Consider the following 18948-nt stretch of genomic DNA (forward strand, 5'->3'; position numbering starts at 1 on the left):
GCAATTTTAATAAAAAGAATGTTGAGTATTTCATTGAAGCCTGGTTTCTGATGTGAAATCTTTGATTGTGATACTTTCAAAATTCATCCACTTAAACTTATTATCAACATTCGTATTAAAAAGGAAGATGGATATATTTCATTCGCAAATATGGCCAGCAAATGGAAATAACAGGAGATTTTGCTCTAGCTCGAAGATATCCTCAAGATTATACTCTAAAATATACTTACATATCTATTGGAATAATCCATTTCATTATTTCAATATCTTTTAACATCAAGAACTCAAATAGGATCAGTATTCTAGTCACTAAATTTAATTATGAATAGGTACGTAGATATACATAACCTCATCATCTTATACTTGTGCAATATAGAGCAAATGCATGTGAAAGCAATATGATGTTGGTGATTACTTTGTCATATCGAGTTTACAATATTACAGAAAAATATCTACAAACTAGGAAAATATAACTACCAATATTTAAGGTGTATGTAAATATGTAAACGCAATATTTAAATCGAAATTCGTTGAATTTTTTGGTTCTTATTAAAAAACGAAGTACATAAAGATGTGCTCACAAGTTGATTGCGTAAATCAGTGATGGTTCATAGTAGGCCTATAATAATTGATGGTTGCAGTTAACACATCTTCCATACAATTTTTATATTCTGAAAACGGCTTTCAAATCATGCAACATAGATTTAACCTCAACAAGAAAAAATAAGTAACGAAGGACTGTTCCTTTTCATAATGAAATTATGAATAAAACATAACTATGCTTGTGCACGATAAATAAACGTGAATTCTGATCGTCAGCTACATTTTGCTAGACTGAATGAAAATTACTGTTATCTCGCTGCTCAAAGTGAGTTGTTTGAAATGCTATTACGTGAGGTAGTAATTCAATCTCAATTCAGTTAAAAGAGTATAATAAAGATGCTGGTTCTTTAAACCTGTAACCAGTCCAGAAACTACCATTGGCTTAAGTGAAGGTTAATTCATTTATTGAGATTTATTTTAAAATATCTCAGGACTCCAGCACATTTCTCGATTGTGTTTGATCTAGAAGCATTTGTAACACAGTGTATAAGAAAAAATAAAGTTTACAGTCTTATCGAAACATAATATTTCTGAAGAAAACAAGAAGGGAAAAAAGACAATTGGAAGCAGTACAAATGCCTTTTATGAGATCCTTGGTACGTGTTACCCTAAGATAAAAGAAAAAGCAATCATATAATAAGGGATCAGTTTAGAATCAAATCAGTAATAAAGGATATTTAAGATTACTAATTGCAATGACAATGGCATGTTTTGAGCATGACTACACATCTTCCATGGCAAGCATATTTGTGTAATCCCAATGAGGGATGGGACATAAAGATATTTAGGACAGTGGTCCACTGACATCGCGAAAGGAATTAACCTACTCTTTGTTTTTGACGGAAGAAGAAGAGGAAGATGAAAAGAAGAATAATGTTCATTTTCATATTGCATTCCTAAATGACCTAGATCAGCGGTCGTCAGCACAGAGCACCCTGGGGCTAGCATCTCTTACCCGCAGAGAACACAATGCACCATGGTGCACTCGTAGCTGTTAGCAGGTATGCTCTCTACCTCTTTCTGCTGCATGAGGTGCACACGGGACGGCACCGCTTACCCGTTACACATTTCAGCAAGTGCTGACGACCACTGACCTAGATTGTGCTGAACAAAATTCTCAACTTGTGAAGAAATAACGTGAAAGAAATATATCAGAGTGTTTACAGAATAATCTTAATAAAAATGCGTCTTGTTCAGTTATAATTAATTATAATTGTCATTATGTCGTTATTATTTATTATGTCAACAAGAACATCAAGGTATCTATCATTTGCAACGTTATTTCGAAGAAAATTACGGAAAAACTTGACACAAATCAGGAAAATAGACTGATGGAAATATAAAATGGTAAAGAAATATCTTGCAAGCAATAGATGTATTGCTGTTTATATTACACACTTAAAGTGGTAATGTGAAATTGTAAACAATTGGACTAAAATATTTAATCAAAAATATTAACAGACGTACATTGTTGACTGGTTCAGGATAACTCAATAGGTTCTTTGGAAAACATAATTAGAAGATTAGTGTACAAACAAGAAGCACAATATACAGATGACATAATTATTACAGCGAGATCCCTGATTTCTGTGAAGAATGCATTTTGAGTTACTAGGAGAGACGAGTAAAATAGCAGGGCCGATATTTAACGAGTCTAAAACAAAAAATACATGTTATCAACCAAATCTGGGCATGACGATATATAGCAAACTGTATTGAAATAGGAGGATATACATTTGAAATATCAATTCGTTCAATTACCTATATCATTAGTGACTAATAATGATAATATCTCTTTAGAAATTCGTAACCGACTTGTCTGCCAAAAAATCATATTATGGTCTGGTAAACTATTTTAAATAAATTCTGTTATCCAGAAAAAAATATTATGTTATATAAAACTTTAAGTGAGATCTATTTTAACATATACCTCAGAGATCTGGACCGTTACAGGAGATTATGAAATAAATGTTAAATGTTATGTTTTATTTAATGACACTCGCAACTGCAGAGGTTATATCAGCGTCACCGGATGTGCCGGTATTTTGTCCCGCAGGAGTTCTTTTACATGCCAGTAAATCTACTGACATGAGCCTGTCGCATTAAAGCACACTTACATGCCATCGACCTGGCCCAGGATCGAACCGCAACCTTGGGCATAGAAGGCCAGCGCTATACCAACTCGCCAACCAGGTCGACTATTATGAAAGATCTTTGGAAGAATAAGTGATCCTTGATTTTGAGAACAGAAACTGGAGAAAAAAATTTAATAAAGAACTTTGTGAAATCTGGGGACTCAGACATAATTAACATTATTAAAAATAAGCAGACTAAGATGGTGTGTCATGCAGCACAGATGGACGACAACAAAATGCTAAATAAAAATTCCTGTGGCCAGCGAAAACATGGCAGACCTAACCTCAAATGGAGAAATAAGGTAGAAAACGACTTAAGGAAGTTGGGCTGCAGGAATTGGAAGACGATAGCCTAGGACAGAAAAAAATGGTGAAATTTCCAGGAGGAGGCCAAAGTTAAGATCGGGCCATAGAACCAATTGGGATGATGGTAATGTTAATAACTAGGGAAAATAACCTTATAGGTTATGAGCATTTAATAGCGACCAAAACAGGGTGACAATATCATAGTGATAAGAAAAACAATGGTATGCATCAGAAGTTTGTTGAAGAAGAAATTATGTTGATTACAGAAGTAATTCAAAATTTAATTGCTTGGTAACTAATTACACAGTTAAATCATTTACGTGAGTGGAAAATAAAAACCTGAGTTATTCTTAATTGTCAACAATTACGTGAGTCCTTGTTAGAAATGATAAATTTATTACTCCAAGAAGATCATAATTCTTTCCCATTAAAATGAAAATTGAATTTCACATCAAGATAGTTCTGGGATATTTGCTGTAAGTGATACAACTGTGGAATTTGTGGCATAATGTTGCAGAGTAATATGGCAGTGGATTAGTTCTAAAACAGATCTCTAATATTTGTAAGGCAAAGTGACAAGTTCACATTCTTAGCATCATAATACCAATTATGGATTTGACACCAATACAATGGATATGAACAATTTTACTGAAGTATTGGGAATACATGTCACTGAGAATGTGTATATGTTTTGTAAAACACTTTTACTAGAAATAATATGTTTGATTATTTTATTATAATGCATAATAGAGAACAATGGATACCTTGTCATACTTCAGAACTGTATGTTCTACAGAAGACAAAATATTATTTGCAAACATATTCCGAAGAAATGTTTTCAGTATTTAAGGATTCCTGTAGTATGACTTCCTAGTATTTTCGCAAGAAAATTCCTACTCTAGTTCCGCACGTACATTAATCTGAAATCATGATAATACATACACCATTATAAACATTTTACGTAATACCATTGTACAGAAGAAACTTTTGTCTTGATAAATTTCTGGTTGTTAAAATTTATACTTTGGAAATAAATGAAATTAGAAAGTAATGCAACTCAAAAGCCAACATCTTCAAAATATTCCTTACTAGAGAAGAAAGGGTACTCGACATTGCATAAATGTTAACTGAAGAAAACTAAATTTGTGAAACTGGCAGCATCAAGAATATCAGGTGTTTCGAGGAAGTAACTTCAAAAGGCAATACAAATCGAAGACTGGAAGCAAAATATGGATGGATTTAGTTGTATTATGAAAACTTTGCAATTAAGTAATGCTATAAAAGCTGCAATGCAATTACACTACAGACAGTAAATGCTGTGAGGAAAATATCTTAATTGTGTCTCAATTAAATGATATCGTAATGACTGCACGTGGCATAAAAAATCTGGAGTTGATCAAGAAATTAAACTCACAAAGTTACACCACATCACGTCACTTGTGTCACATTCAGATGAAATTTGGCTTTTGAACATGGACAAAGTGCATTTGGAAAGGTGAGTTCCAAGATTATTCCATCTGCTGAAGGTAAACCTGAAATAACATTAAAATGTGTACCTATATTCTTTATTATGTAACTGTCTAAATATTTTAATATATTTCGATGAAATATGCTTTTCATTGCAGTCTTCCATTGAGGTTTTGGGTAAATTTTATCAAGAATCCTGACTTTATATTCGACATCAACAAAACAACAACAGTGGATTCTTGTCTGTCTGTCATTGCTCAGACATTCATGGATTCCTGCTCCACAACCGAGCATCGCCTAGGAAAAGATTCTCCGTCAAATAAGCTTTTGTTTGCCAAGGATATTCCTCACTACAGGGAAATGGTAGCCCATTTTTATTGTGACGTCCAAATGTTACCCCAAATAACAGATCAGGAAATGAGCACGGCTATGCAGCAGCTCTCTGTATCCCAAATTGGAGAGTTTGATACAGTGTCTGCACTGAAGGAACTGTACATCTATGTCACCAAGTACAGCGATCAGGTATGTATTTATTAAAAAATATGTATCACTGTGGAACAGTTATTTCTTTACCTACAGGATGGTGCACGAACAGTTGCCACATTTGAAATGTGTTTAAAATATATACCGTATGCCATATGTAGGCCCTTATTTAGGCCCGTAACACACTTGCAGAGTTTTCGCCAGCGAGAAATGTGTTGGGAGAAAATTAAAAAATTGATAACATGGATTCAAATGGACGTCCACACACTGGAAGAGATTCTCGCTCGAGGCAAAAACCTCGCGCGAGTTTCTCGCTGGAATCGGTAACTCAGCGAATTTTCTTGACACATTTATCAAAGATGTTTGACATTTCTACCACTATACTCTTTATGACGATTGAATGTAGAAAAAGATATCACATGTGGCGATGAAGTGTATTGTTTTTGTTTAAAAATGAGGAAGATGGCTGATAATTGCAGTCAGAAACTTATCGAACTTGTACGATGTCACCCATAGGCCTATTTATATGTTACAAGGGATGAAAACTATAAAAACATGAAACTTAAAGAAGAAATCTGGAGACAAATATCAGATTATCCGAAAATAAATAGGGCTATACTTTATTTTGATGAGATTTAATAGTATTGATTAAACATTTGAAATAATGTATCTATATGTCTTAACAGTTTACCGGTACCGGTACGTAATTTTAATCACAACATAGCAAAGAATCCTCTATCATATCATGAAGTGCAAAAAAACTGTGGTCCATTCAACCTGAAATAACGCCTAAATGTATTATCATTCAAATCGGAACCAGTGCCCAAAACTCGCCCTTATTTTCGTAAGATACAATGTGATTTTCAGATATTTCTGGCTTTAATTTTAGGCCTACTTTTTCTTTTCATTAACAAAATATGTTAATGTAACTCCATTTCCTCATCATCTGAATACTCAGATTCAACATAGCGTTCATACGTAATTTGTAAAGTACGACAATATACTTAAAGGTTATATATTTAAGTATGACAATATATGTAAATACATAACCTATAATATTTTCCCCAATGAGTGATTACTATAATCAGAAAAATGCTTTCTGCATGAAGGCAGTGCATAGATGATCATAGCGAGGTATGATCTGTGATAGCGAGAACTCGCCAAGTGTGTGGAGGAATGCTCTTCGCCTCTTTCTCACAACACATTTCTCGCTAGCGAAAACTCTTCAAGTGTGTTATGGGCCTTAGGCATGGGCTACATAGGCTTTTGCCCAGTGCAGCAAATTCATAGGGGCAGCAACATTTTGAGATAAGAAAAAAAAATCGAGCTGAAATTAAATGTTCGATATTTTTCTCCATTGTAGATGCCTGGGTTAGATAGTAGCATATGATAAATTGTTGCTATAGGCAGCGCCATCGAATTTAACGTGTGGAAATATTAAATAGAAAGCTACGATGTGAGTTTCAACTACTCGTAGCTTATTGGAGTAACAGTAGACCAATGATGTTTGTTTATATTTTTTTTTGAAGTGGATTGTAGAGTACAGTCACTTCAGAATATAATATTGTGGTCCTGCACGTAGACCTGTTTACTTGTCTTTCACGCTCTCTCGCAAAATAGAAAAGAATTTGCATTGGGAATTACTTAATGAATCTGGATCTTGGCGTAATTATATATATATTTTTTTATTGGGTTATTTTACGACGCTATATCAACATCTCAGGTTATTTAGCATCTGACTAATATGAAGGTGATAATGCTGGTGAAATGAGTCCGGGGTCCAACACCGAAAGTTACCCAGCATTTACTCGTATTGGGTTGAGGGAAAACCCCGGAAAAAACCTCAACCAGGTAACTTGCCCCGACCGGGATTCGAACCCAGGCCACCTGGTTTCGCGGCCAGACGCGCTAACCGTTACTCCACAGATGTGGACTCGGCGTAATTATATCCGAATGGATACATTGCATGAAAGACTGACTAAGAATTCTGGTGACAGGTAGAAGGAGACTTGTGGCAACGGTCGCGGGAGGGTTCCCTCTCCTCTTTTTAATTAATAGAGTCGGCTATATCGCACATAAGAAGAAAACTCCTTGCTGATTTAGAACTCAGTGCCATATTTAGGCCTAGGCAACCTAGGCAGTTGTCTAGGGCGGAAATTTCTAGGGGGTGGCATTTTCTCTCTCTCTCTCTCTTTTTTTTTTTGTTTCTTATTTTTTTTCCATTTTCATTTTACAGTGGAATTTGTTTTTAAAACACTTGTCGGTAAATCTTTTCTGAAGTTTGTTCTTGAACGGCGGCCGGGTAGCTCAGTTGGTAGAGCAGCTGGCTATGGACTGGAATGTCTGAGGTTCGATCCCAAGTGGTAACGGAATTTTTCTCATTGCCAAACTTCCAGAACGGCCCCGAGGTTCACTCAGCCTTCTATAAAATTGAGTATCAGGTCTTTCCCGGGGGTAAAAGGTGGTCAGAGCATGGTGCCGATCACACCACTTCATTCCTGTTGCTGAGGTCATGGAAAGCATGGGGCTCTACCTCCATGCCCCCCAAGTGCCTTCATGGCATGTGATGGGGATACCTTTACCTTTTACCTATGTATTGGGAATAAATTTGAATAAGGAACAAAAAAAAGTTTCCTTCCCATGCAGGATCCGAACAACGAAAGTCTTAGTTACCAGTCTATCGTGCTCTGGAGTGTACAAGGCTCTGAAATCAGCTACAAGGGTCGGTCCGGTTTTTTTTTTGCCACTACTGTACATCAACATTTGGGAAACATGGTGTACTCACTTCGAAGAGATTTCTGCTGCAATGGAGTCCACATTAAACGCGCGCCATATTGCAGTGAATCCCACAACTTATGTTTTAAGTATAATTATTAAATTTCGTTGTAAAATAAAGTTGCAGTTAAAAATGTAGGTGTGTCTGCTTTTCATGCGCTATTCTGTATGATGTGATTCTTCAATTACTAGTTGCTGTAAATGACATATGTGGAGAAATTTCGAAATGTTTGTCATCCATTGAAATTCCTCTAATATAAGTGTAGCACAATTTATTATTTCTCGTTTCAAGATTCAGTTCTTTTGTTAGAGAGCATCTGATTGCATTCTCTCTTACTTTGACGTTATTCCTTTTTTAGATTATTGGTTTAGTTTTTTTTTACTATCCTGTAAAATGGATAAAAATGACTGGTTAGACCTACCTTTTATCCTGAGACTGTCCATACTATGTATTAAGTATTATTATTAGCTTAAGTATTAATTAATCTATTCATAGAATGATATATACGCATAACAATTATAATGATAAATTATAGTCATAGTTACCGGTAAAGATAAAGGTAGCCCCTTCACATACCTTCAATCTGCAGCTAGTTGCTCTACCAATTGAGCTATCAGCTGCCAAATGATAGTCATGGGTGTACCGAAATGCAAAAATTTCAAGGACGCCATAACTTACAGGACAGGGTGATTCACGAGGAAAGGTAAAAAATTTAGATGTGAATTCTGAAGTCATTCTGAGTGAGAAAGTTCATATGAATATAGGTCCGTTTTCGAACGGTTACGGAGATATGGCTCTTTGATTTCACAAAAACTTCTGGGATTCCATTGTACTAACTCGCATTTAGAGACAGGTAACAGACAAATTTAAAGTTTATATTCATGTATGCATACATACCTAATATTCTAGAAGTCGGGGTCGATGTTTTCGCACATTTTCGAAGGTACCTCTTTCTGCTTAAATGCACTGTTGCGCTCGGGCGTGAATCGCGCTCATCGCTCGGGAGAGTTGCACGTGGCTGTCCTTATGCTGCATCCAAAATATGGTCAATTAGCACCTTTCTCGTTTCCCCGTTCCTTTGCTATACCAAGTCTTTCATCCAACCCCATAGACAGTAAATACTCCTCTGTTCGGAAAGTGTCTTTCATATTCAGCGATCGCAAACAAAGAACTTTCATCACACAAACCATAAACACACACAATAGCGGCGTATTCTGCAGTCGAAAATTTGTAAGGCATCTTGAAAAACACAACTTAACACTTCCAATAACTGTACCTGTATAACTACTGTACTGTAGGTAGCTGACTGAACTGCTGTGAACCGATAAGTGATAGCATATTTGGTGTGACATTTGTAATGCCCCACCACCCGGTTTGTTTCTATTCTCTTATCTACATCACTCACAATGCAGACTCCAATGTTACGTCATTCATTGCGATCGGTGACCTTTTCACGTCAGCAGCATATGGTAACGTCAGATTCACATTGGGGTGAGACGTTTTACCAAAAAATGCATCTAGCTCCGCCATCGTTCGAAAACGGACCTATGTGCATATGAACTTTTTCACTCAAAATGGCCTAAGATATCGTATCCTAAATTTTTTACCTTTCCTCATGAATCACCCTGTATATATATACTTTTTTGTACCTATATCTACCTATAATTACCTTACACATCGAATTTACTTATTTTAATATGTAGTTACAGCTTAGGCTATTAAATCTGTTCAATGAACAGAACTTCATTAGGCCTACATATTCTTTCCATACTGTCACATGAAAGTGACCAATAGATAATAAGGTAAAGAGTGAAACTGAATTAATAATGATTAAACCAGTAGTTCCTAAACTTCTGATCATCACGGACTCCTTAAAGTTCATACTTCATTTTGCAAAAACCCCTAAAATGTTTTGCATAATGTAGTGAATTAAAAATTCTTCATAAATTGTTAGCGATATTACATTTCAGTTTCAGCTTTTGAATATAATATGAAAGTACATAAATACAAAGACACTTTATGTTTTATGACGTTTTTAGAGTAAAATGAAATTACGTTGTTAAGGGGATGTTGACAGCTGTTAGTTTTGAAAAGTCTGGTTCAATTGTGGACACTCTTACTTTGCAAGTTTAGCTCAACATTAAATTTATTCCTATTAGTTCCTCAAGAAAACCAAGATATAAAATATACACTGGACACAAGTATGTTGATGCAAATGACATTTAAGCATTGTAATGCAGTTTGGAAAGCATACAACCAAGATTGCAACAGTGTCGTTGTAGGGTACATAATTTTTAAGCTCGAATCAGAAGACAATTGTAATAGCATCTCTTTTTTATCAAACGAACATTTTCTGTCAGCAACAAGGAGTTTTCTTTCCTCCAATTGTTTTTTCAATTGCAGGAAAGAAAATATTCCCTTAATTTTAGCGTTAATGAATCAAAATGTTCTTCATATTTCCAACAATATTGGACAAGAGTTCATTGTCATTAGTTGCTAGAAAGTCATTTAGATTGGAAAGTTATTCGAATTTTCGTTTAACAACTCAGTAATACCATAAGTCTAATTTTTTTCTTTATCATTGCTTAAATCTTACCCAGAATGGTAAACAGTGTTAAGGGCATATGTACGTGAACGATTAGAAATATTATCAGAAAATGCAGGCTCTAAATTTTTTTTTAATTTTATAAGAAAATGAACTCACAATTGGACAAAAAGTACAAGATACCACAACAAGACTTATTAGAACTTAAATATCTGATAAAAGTATAAAAAAGATTACTAATAATATTTTTCAAACCAGTTTTATCAGAGTAGTAAAAAAATAATTCTACAGTTACAACATTTGGTAACCATAACATTGTTATGGTCTCTTTGATATCTTTAATATTTTTCCTGCATATAATAAACACTTATTTCTGAAAAGTAGACTACTCTCACACATGTAGAGTTGTTAATTTTAATACAATTAATTTTTTATTTGTCCTATATAAAATATATTAAAATTCACATAATATTTTTCTATTTTCATAGAAATGGGCATATTGTAGTCTACTTTTTGCATAACTTACTTACTGGCTTTTAAGGAACCGGAGGTTCATTGCCGCCCTCACATAAGCCCGCCATTGGTCCCTATCCTGAGCAAGATTAATCCATTCTCTATCATCATAGCCCACCTCCCTCAAATCCATTTTAATAATATCTTCCCATCTACGTCTCGGCCTCCCTAAAGGTCTTTTTCCCTCTGGCCTCCCAACTAACACTCTATATGCATTTCTGGATTCGCCCATATGTGCTACATGCCCTGCCCATCTCAGTTTTTGCATAAATGGATGTTAAATCGGTGTACAAAATTTCAGAATTCTATCTCTAATAGTTGTGGCGTTATGAAATAATGTGTGAAAAATTTCAACTTTTGGAAAATTTAATTTAAAATAAAAAGTAAATTTCTTAAAAATATTATTAGTAACCCTTTTTTATACTTTTATCAGATATTTAAGTTCTAATAAGTCTTGTTGTGGTACCTTGTAATTTTTGTCCAGTTGTGAGTTCATTTTCTTATAAAATTTAAACAATTTAGAGCCTGCATTTTCTGATAATATTTGTGGTCTTTCACGTACATATACCCTTAAAATTGGACACTTAAAACTGAATTCAGAGAATTTGAAAGACTGAAATATCAGACAGATACACAAGACTTACAATCCAAGATAACTCCCTCAGGCAATCTCATTCCTGTCAGACTCTGAATATAAAAAAATCTGATACAAACAATATATATATATATATATATATATATATATATATATTTTTTTTTCAACTAACAAAGAAAAATCAGAGAAAATTATAAAGTTAAGCTTAATTAAAATACCATTTGAAAACATACCTTGCTTTTCGAATTACTTGCAGACCCCAAGGGTCTATAGATCAGAGGTTAGGAAGTGCTGGATTAAGCCATAGTGTGTATTTTTATATACCATCGTAATTTTTTTTATTGCTTTGTGTGATATAACAGGTAAGTAACTTAACAGAAATTTCATTAGTCCTTAATCATAACATAGTGGTCATATCATTTTTACTGTCTTGTTATGAAAGTATAGATGTGACGGTACTATAAATGAAGTTTCGGGATTTTTACAGAAATGCATGTTTTTTGGAAAAATGTTTTCTGGCATACCTGCATGTCTGCATTCATGAGCCCTTTTGTTTTTGTATCATGTTATGCCAAAGTCAACTCCAGGAATATATGGTTACATATTCCATACAATATTAGATGCACGGATCACATAGAGTGATATTGTGCACTGCATTGGTGGTAAGGATCATTATTAGTTTTGTCAAATAGTGGAAGGGCGTAAGAGAAAATGAGAATACTCCGAGAAAACTGTCTTTTCCAATGCTGCTTTTGTGCACCGCAAATTTCAAACGAACTCAATGTAATTTGAAAAATATTATATGTAGATATTCAATGTGAATAACAAATGCTCTAGCCATTCATCAATTGATGCAGTTCAGTTTTTGAAAGTTAATTTACTTGCTAAGTATGTAAGTATAGGATTAAATTTTCCCTAATACAAGAAATAGACGTAAGTGGCAGTGAGCCACTGGCAAAGGTTGGATGCTAGCAAGTTGAACTCAGAATTCAACTCTAACCCCAGTTTGACTGAATAACTGATTGGGATTGTTTCTTGTTTTCCACAACTGTAAGAAAAATGTCGGGTAATCCCATGTCGAATCCTCATACTCATCTCGCCAAATACCATCTTGCTATCATCAATTCTACCAATGATAGATACTCTTCAGTTGATACTGTGTTACTAAATGACAAAAAAAAAGTGACTGAGGATTCATTGATTGCCTATATCTACGTGAAACGTGTTTGCTGTTCGTGATTGTTATTGTGAGCATGGTTGGGATTGTAGGGATGTTTGAGATTTCTATCTCCATATTCCCCACATTTTAAATTTAACAAGTCAGAGCCTTCTGATTAATTACTTCATAATCGCTTTCTCATTGCACGAGGCCTAGTCTCGACAATGCATTTGATAGTCGAAACGATTCACACATCAATATGACGCCAATGAGTTGTTCGAAATTGTAATGAGTAGACTTCGTGGAATTGCCACAAGAATCGTAAGGTTTACTATGCACGCTGTATAGACTGTATGAGAAGGGGACATGCGACGGATGGAGTATGCCTCTGATGTAAACACTGAGCAGTATACTGCGGTTACAATAAAACCTGTATCCTGCATTCAAGAAATATAATGAATGATCATTGAAGTAGGAAATGTCTAAACATGTAAATACACAATTATTTTGTAGTGATATATATTAACTCTTAAAATATAATGTAATATACTCACATCATCCTTGAATATGTGCATTGCAGATAAGAGTTACGTACATTTTGAGCGACTGTAAAGTAACCTCCTCCGATGGTCACTTAAACAGTTTTTATATTGGGAAAATGTACGTTCAACCTCACACGATGTATTACGTACATATTTGAAGAACGGAAAGTCACTACTTTTTAGTACACCAACTTCAGACGTCTTGTCGTAACCTGATAATACATCATTTATAATACGAAGTTGTGAATAGGCAGAATTTTTAGCAATAATGTTTCTCAACTTACATTCACTTTTTTCTGAAATTAGTGAATTGTTATTTTGGATAACGGTTTGTGATACTTTATACACTATATTAAGGGCTTCTGAGAATTGTAGTTTAGACGATTCTAACAGGGTGATGCTTTTGTACACGATTTTAAACTTAGAATCAATGAACAGAATATCTTCCAATAGCTGTTCAGAAGGCAATGATTTTACAGCTGCAACATCGGAACTGTCTATACTATTCAATGCATCAATTACCTCCATTATTTTTCCGTAATATTCTGCATAATAATTAACAGCATCCAACCACGTTTTCCAATGGGTCAAGACTGGCTGCGGGGGTAAGGGTATTCCAGGGGCAATTGTTTGGAATAGCAACACTCTCATTGTAGTATGTTTGATTGAATTCTTGTCTGCACTGAACAAATGTTAAGCTTTGACTATTCCAACCACAGTAATGCAAAAACAAGTGCTTACATAGGTATACATTATCTGTAGCTGCTCTATCTATTTGGACCTGTCACATCTCTTAACATGAACTGCTTATACTACGAAATCGGGAGGTCGCTCACCTCCTCTATACTACCGTACATTGGCAACCTAATTGCATGCTGCGTGTGGCAATTCAACGAAGTCTAGTAATGAGTAATCATTACATAGAATTTGATTCATTTTGAAATTAATAGCACAGTTAATTACTTTAGAATTAAACTTTGTTAAATTAATAATTTCTGTCTTTATAATCCCGCATTTATTAATCACCACATTTTTGTACGAATAATAATTTTTGATTAAGTCACAATTAAGTTCAACATTTCATTAAGAAAGCATTTCAAGTGAACTTTTTCCAAGTTCATCTGATACCGGTACTGACATCACAGATCTGCAGCAACTGCTTTTAATATGCCCCCCCCCCCTGTATAAAGATGCAAATGACTGAAATAAATAAGCATCAAAATACATTCATAATTTATTAATTAATATGTCATTATGTTGGAATTACTTTTGTAAAGAGACGACATTCCAGATGGCTGGGTAGTTTCATTCAGAAAGTGCTGTGATGTTCATAACCTCTTAAAATATAAAAACAAATGAGGATGGATCTGCTAACATAGGCCTAATAACTAATAAGTATAGGTTTCGCATTCCATTTGATCAGTGTTGTACAAAAACATAACCTTGGACTTGAATGAACAAATTAAATTCTTTAATTAACGAATGATTTGCGATTGGCATTGACGCAACTTCCATAATTTTTGTTAATTTATTTTCGAGTGAGGCCACCGGCGTAGCTCAGTCGGCTAAGGAGCTTGCCTGCCGATCCGGAGTTGCGTTCGGGCGCGGGTTCGATTCCCACTTGGGCTGATCACCTGCTTGGGTTTTTTCGAGGTTTTTCCCAACCATAAGGCAAATGTCAAGTAATCTATGGCGAATCCTCGGCCTCATCTCGCCAAATATCATCTATCTATCACCAATCCCATCGACGCTAAATAACCACGTAGTTGATACAGCGTCGTTAAATAACCAAGTAAAATAAAAAAAAAATTGTCGTGTGATATGCAGAAAAATGCTCTGTTAAAATAAGATTCTGAAAGTTGCTTTCACTGATCTTCCCCTCTCTTTCTGTACAATTTCATTTGAGGAGCATCGTTTCAAAACGTATTAAGTGCACCAGTGGACGAAATTAAATTTCTTATTTTTTATTTATTTATCTTTCATGCTGTGAAGTCTGATGGTTCCAAGTCGTCATATTTGTAAACTGTGAAACAAGTACTTAAAAATGGTTTTGTGTAGTGTTTTTAAAACTTGTCCGGTTCACGAGTAATTCAGTTTTTCGTCATTCATGTAAAAAAAATTGTAAGTTGACATAATACATTTTGAAACGATGCTCCTCATTTGTGCAAGTTAGCATTGTAATGGAAGGTGCCTTGTTAATTATTTTATGCTCGACCATGCCGAAATGTAGTAATTATACACCTGGTAGCAGACCTTTAATGCATGTCGTTAAAGTACACCTACTCATTAAAGGTCAGGTCTTTCAGCCAATGACGACTCAGGTTACAACTGTTCAGCCATTATAAAACTTTCTACCGTTATAAAACTGCAAGTATCGATTATTCTCGGATATGCGAGAATTCGCGAAAAGTCACGGAGGCTGGAAATCCAATACTGTCGCAGAAGGTTATGTTCTGTTACTATAATAATTAGCGATAATTGTAAATAATATTCAAATAAATTCAATTTGTCATCTCGTTTTTCAATGTCTAATTTAATTTCAATGTTATCTCTGTAGGTTCTTATGGCCTAGCAAGGTCAATGTGGACATCTGTTCCTCGGAAAAAATCAATACTTTCGCGTCTGCGCACATCTTACAACATACGGAACATTGCTCAAATAAAATTAATACAGTAATATCAAGTTAGAAATATGGTCGAGCATAAAAAGTCGTATGAAACTCGCCTATAATGGTAATTAAGAAGTTCGTATGAAAATTATGAAACTCGCTTGCGCTCGTTTCATAAATATCCATACTCACTTCTTAATTACCTTCATTATTGTCTCGTTGCATAATGTACTATTTCAGTTGAGACTGTCTAGCTATGAATATAATGTTCATTCAGTAGAATAAGGAACTTCCATATGTGAGAAAGAGTCTCAGAATGTGAATTCACTGTGATTGCAGATTCTGGATGCACTGGATACAGATCCTCACTGCAAAAAGATGCATCTGGCTCACAAGCTGGAGAATGTGGGCTGTACATTGGAAGGGGAGGAGACTTCAACATGCTGACGACGAGAGTCACCTGATCTCCTGCTGGCCAATCTCTACTGAGATAGATGAGAAGAGACTGTGATATGCTTCATGCAGACTGTGATCCAGGGGGCTGCAAATGATGACGTTTTGTTATATTACGTTCTCTGTTGGGATCAGGTGATGGAGCAATTGAGCAAAGATATTGGCAGTGCGTGAGCGAACGAGTGAATCCGGCCATGCCAGCGGACGGGATGCTGCTTGTGTCTCTGTCTGTCCCCCTCGCCCGCAAGGCCAGGAGCGAGGGAGCTATCGGAACTGTCAGAGTGCCACATGTCTTTGTAAAAGCACAATAGTTTCCTAACATTGAGTGCCTCGAATATGATACTAGAGAAAAAAAAAGTGTCAAAAAGTCCCCTCACAAGGATCTAGATTTATGGGAGGATTTACAGAGCTATTATTTTAAACCCCCATTTTTATATAAAATTAAACTCCTAGAAAATACTGCTACAAAATTTTAACTTTGTAATTACGGTAAGTTGCTGGAAATTACTTACCATTATTTTGTTGTTCTTTTGTTAAAAATAATGCTAGGCCAGAAAGAGACTGTCCTCACATCTGTGTAAGTTTGTATCATATGTACATTAACAAAGCTTTGATGAACCACCGCATCCGAGGGACACCCTGCGCGTCTGAGAGCACCGTGCAGCTTGCAGAAGGAACAGACTGTAGTTCGTGCGAGTGACCGTGTCTCGTCTCAGGCAGCTGTCGAGGTTGTGTTCCGTGCATGAATGTTTTTATGTTTGCAAATCGCTGCAGTGGTCGTAGAGAAGTACTAGTCTAATGGATGCTGCATCTTGACGGCAGCTACACTTGTGTATCGGAGAAGATGGGACCAAACCAGGCATCAAGTATTGTAATGATTTCTTTCTAGCTTGTGTTGAGGTGACAGCAGAGCCCGGTACCCACCCACCAACATCCTTGTCCTCGTCCCCTCTTGATTGGGGTTGTATAGTAAGCAGTTATTGTTGTGTATACTTTTTTATTAAACATTTCTAAAGCTGAGCCCAAATCAAGGTACAGACCAGAGAATCTTATTGGATTGCAGCTCGGGTCTCTGAATGTCTTTTATCCATACTGCTTTCCCATACATATGTATACTGTTCGGAGTTCCATTACATTACATTTTACTTAAATCGTTACATATGGTTGTAAACTTATGATACAGATGTTTGTGTTTCAGTGTGCTAGCTTTCAGTTAAATACCGAAATTCTCTATGACCTCATTTTGAATTCACTACTTGTGCAATAGAACCAACAACAGACAGTACAGATTAGAATGTTATTTTTATCCAGTTCTTATTGCAACTTATCCCTGTGTGTGAAATTTGACAGTACGTGCCATAGGGGATAGAGTTCCATTATAAGCTGTGATTCTGTTTGCGCTTCTCCTACCTTGGCACTTACGATTCTATTAACTTGTTTTCAAGTTGTAACACCAGGCATATCCCGTGCAATTGCACCGGGGTAAAAGAATTGCTCACAGATGGTTCACTTTTTTTATTTCTTCTTGTCTTATTGCAACTGCAAGTAATTCCAAATGCGCCAACTTTTTTATGATACTTTTTCATTTATGACGTTGTGTAACTTATCTTCCAACACTAAATATTGAGATCTTTCGGTGTTGCCAGAAGATAAAAAGAGTGTGTATGACAGTGTTTAAATACCTAGATTCAATAGTCAACGTGTACTGGACACTTTCTGGTTACAGATTATGAAATAAAATATGTTGAATATTTCTTAACTTGAGCTTTATTTGTCTCGCCCTTCTCTCCTACATATGTGATGAAGTACAGTAACGTGCAAATTAATCCGAACAATGTAATTACTTATGCAAAAACACTCAAACGGGATGAAAAAAGGATCTAAGACATACCTCAGTAATTTATGTGGCCTCCCTTGTTCCTAATAACAGCTCTGAGACGATTTGGCATGGATTCCACTAATTTCCCACAAATATTCATTTCTTCATTGCGAAACCATACACCAATGAGGGCAGAAATCATCTTCTCCTTTCTAAAACAATCCATTTTTTCCATTCTTCTTTTGCAAATTGACCACAAGTTCTCAATGGGGTTGATGTCAGGTGAGTTGCCTGGCCAGGAGAGTACCTGAATATTCTTCTTGTTGAAGAATTCTGTAGTTTTTCGAGACGTATGGCATGGTGCCAGGTCTTGTTGGAACACACCTCTGCCATCCGGAAATGATTTTTGCAGCTGGGGTATGATTCTGGTTTCCAATAAGTGAATATATTTGTCAGAATTCATCATTCCCTTGATAGGTATTAATGCTCCAGGCCCTTCATGTGTAAAACAACCCCAAAACATTACTTTAGGGAGGTATTTGGGTGCTTGTTGGAGATGAGCTGCTGTTACTTTTTCGGATCCTTTCCGTACGTAAGAAACATGGTGGCCGTGGACCTCGAAATGAGACTCATCGGAAAAAAGTACATTCTTCCAGTCATTCACTGTCCTGTGTTGATGCAATTTTGCCCACAATAAGCGTTTTTTGCACATAACAGGGGTTAGCAGTTGCTTCTTAATAGGCTTACGAGCCCTTTGTCCAGCTTCCAAAAGCCTACGCCGCACTGTTGTGATGTGAATATTCGCCCCAGTGGTAGCCATTAACTCGCGGGTTAAGTCGAAAGCAGTTAGTCTAGGATTTAATTTACTTTTCCTGACAATTAAACGATCATCTGAAGGTGAAGTCTTCCTTTTCCGGCCACAGTTTCCTTTTTTCTGGGGTGTG

The 18948-nt window shown here is 35.7% G+C and overlaps 1 protein-coding gene across 11 annotated transcripts in view; it reads left to right on the top strand.

The window, feature by feature from the left end:
- PlexB (plexin B) overlaps positions 1-17944 on the top strand; it is a 1260445-nt gene extending 1242501 nt beyond the window's left edge. For all 11 annotated transcript variants that reach the window (XM_069838306.1, XM_069838310.1, XM_069838312.1 and 8 more), the window contains 2 exons: positions 4670-5033; positions 16072-17944. In XM_069838306.1, coding sequence (XP_069694407.1) covers positions 4670-5033; positions 16072-16179 — 472 coding nt within the window. In that variant the 3' untranslated portion in view covers positions 16180-17944. The remainder of the gene's footprint in view (positions 1-4669; positions 5034-16071) is intronic.
- The last annotated feature ends 1004 nt before the right edge of the window (positions 17945-18948 follow it).

The sequence above is a fragment of the Periplaneta americana genome, chromosome 10 (assembly GCF_040183065.1).
Source record: "Periplaneta americana isolate PAMFEO1 chromosome 10, P.americana_PAMFEO1_priV1, whole genome shotgun sequence".
NCBI classification, from domain to species: Eukaryota; Metazoa; Arthropoda; class Insecta; order Blattodea; family Blattidae; genus Periplaneta; species Periplaneta americana.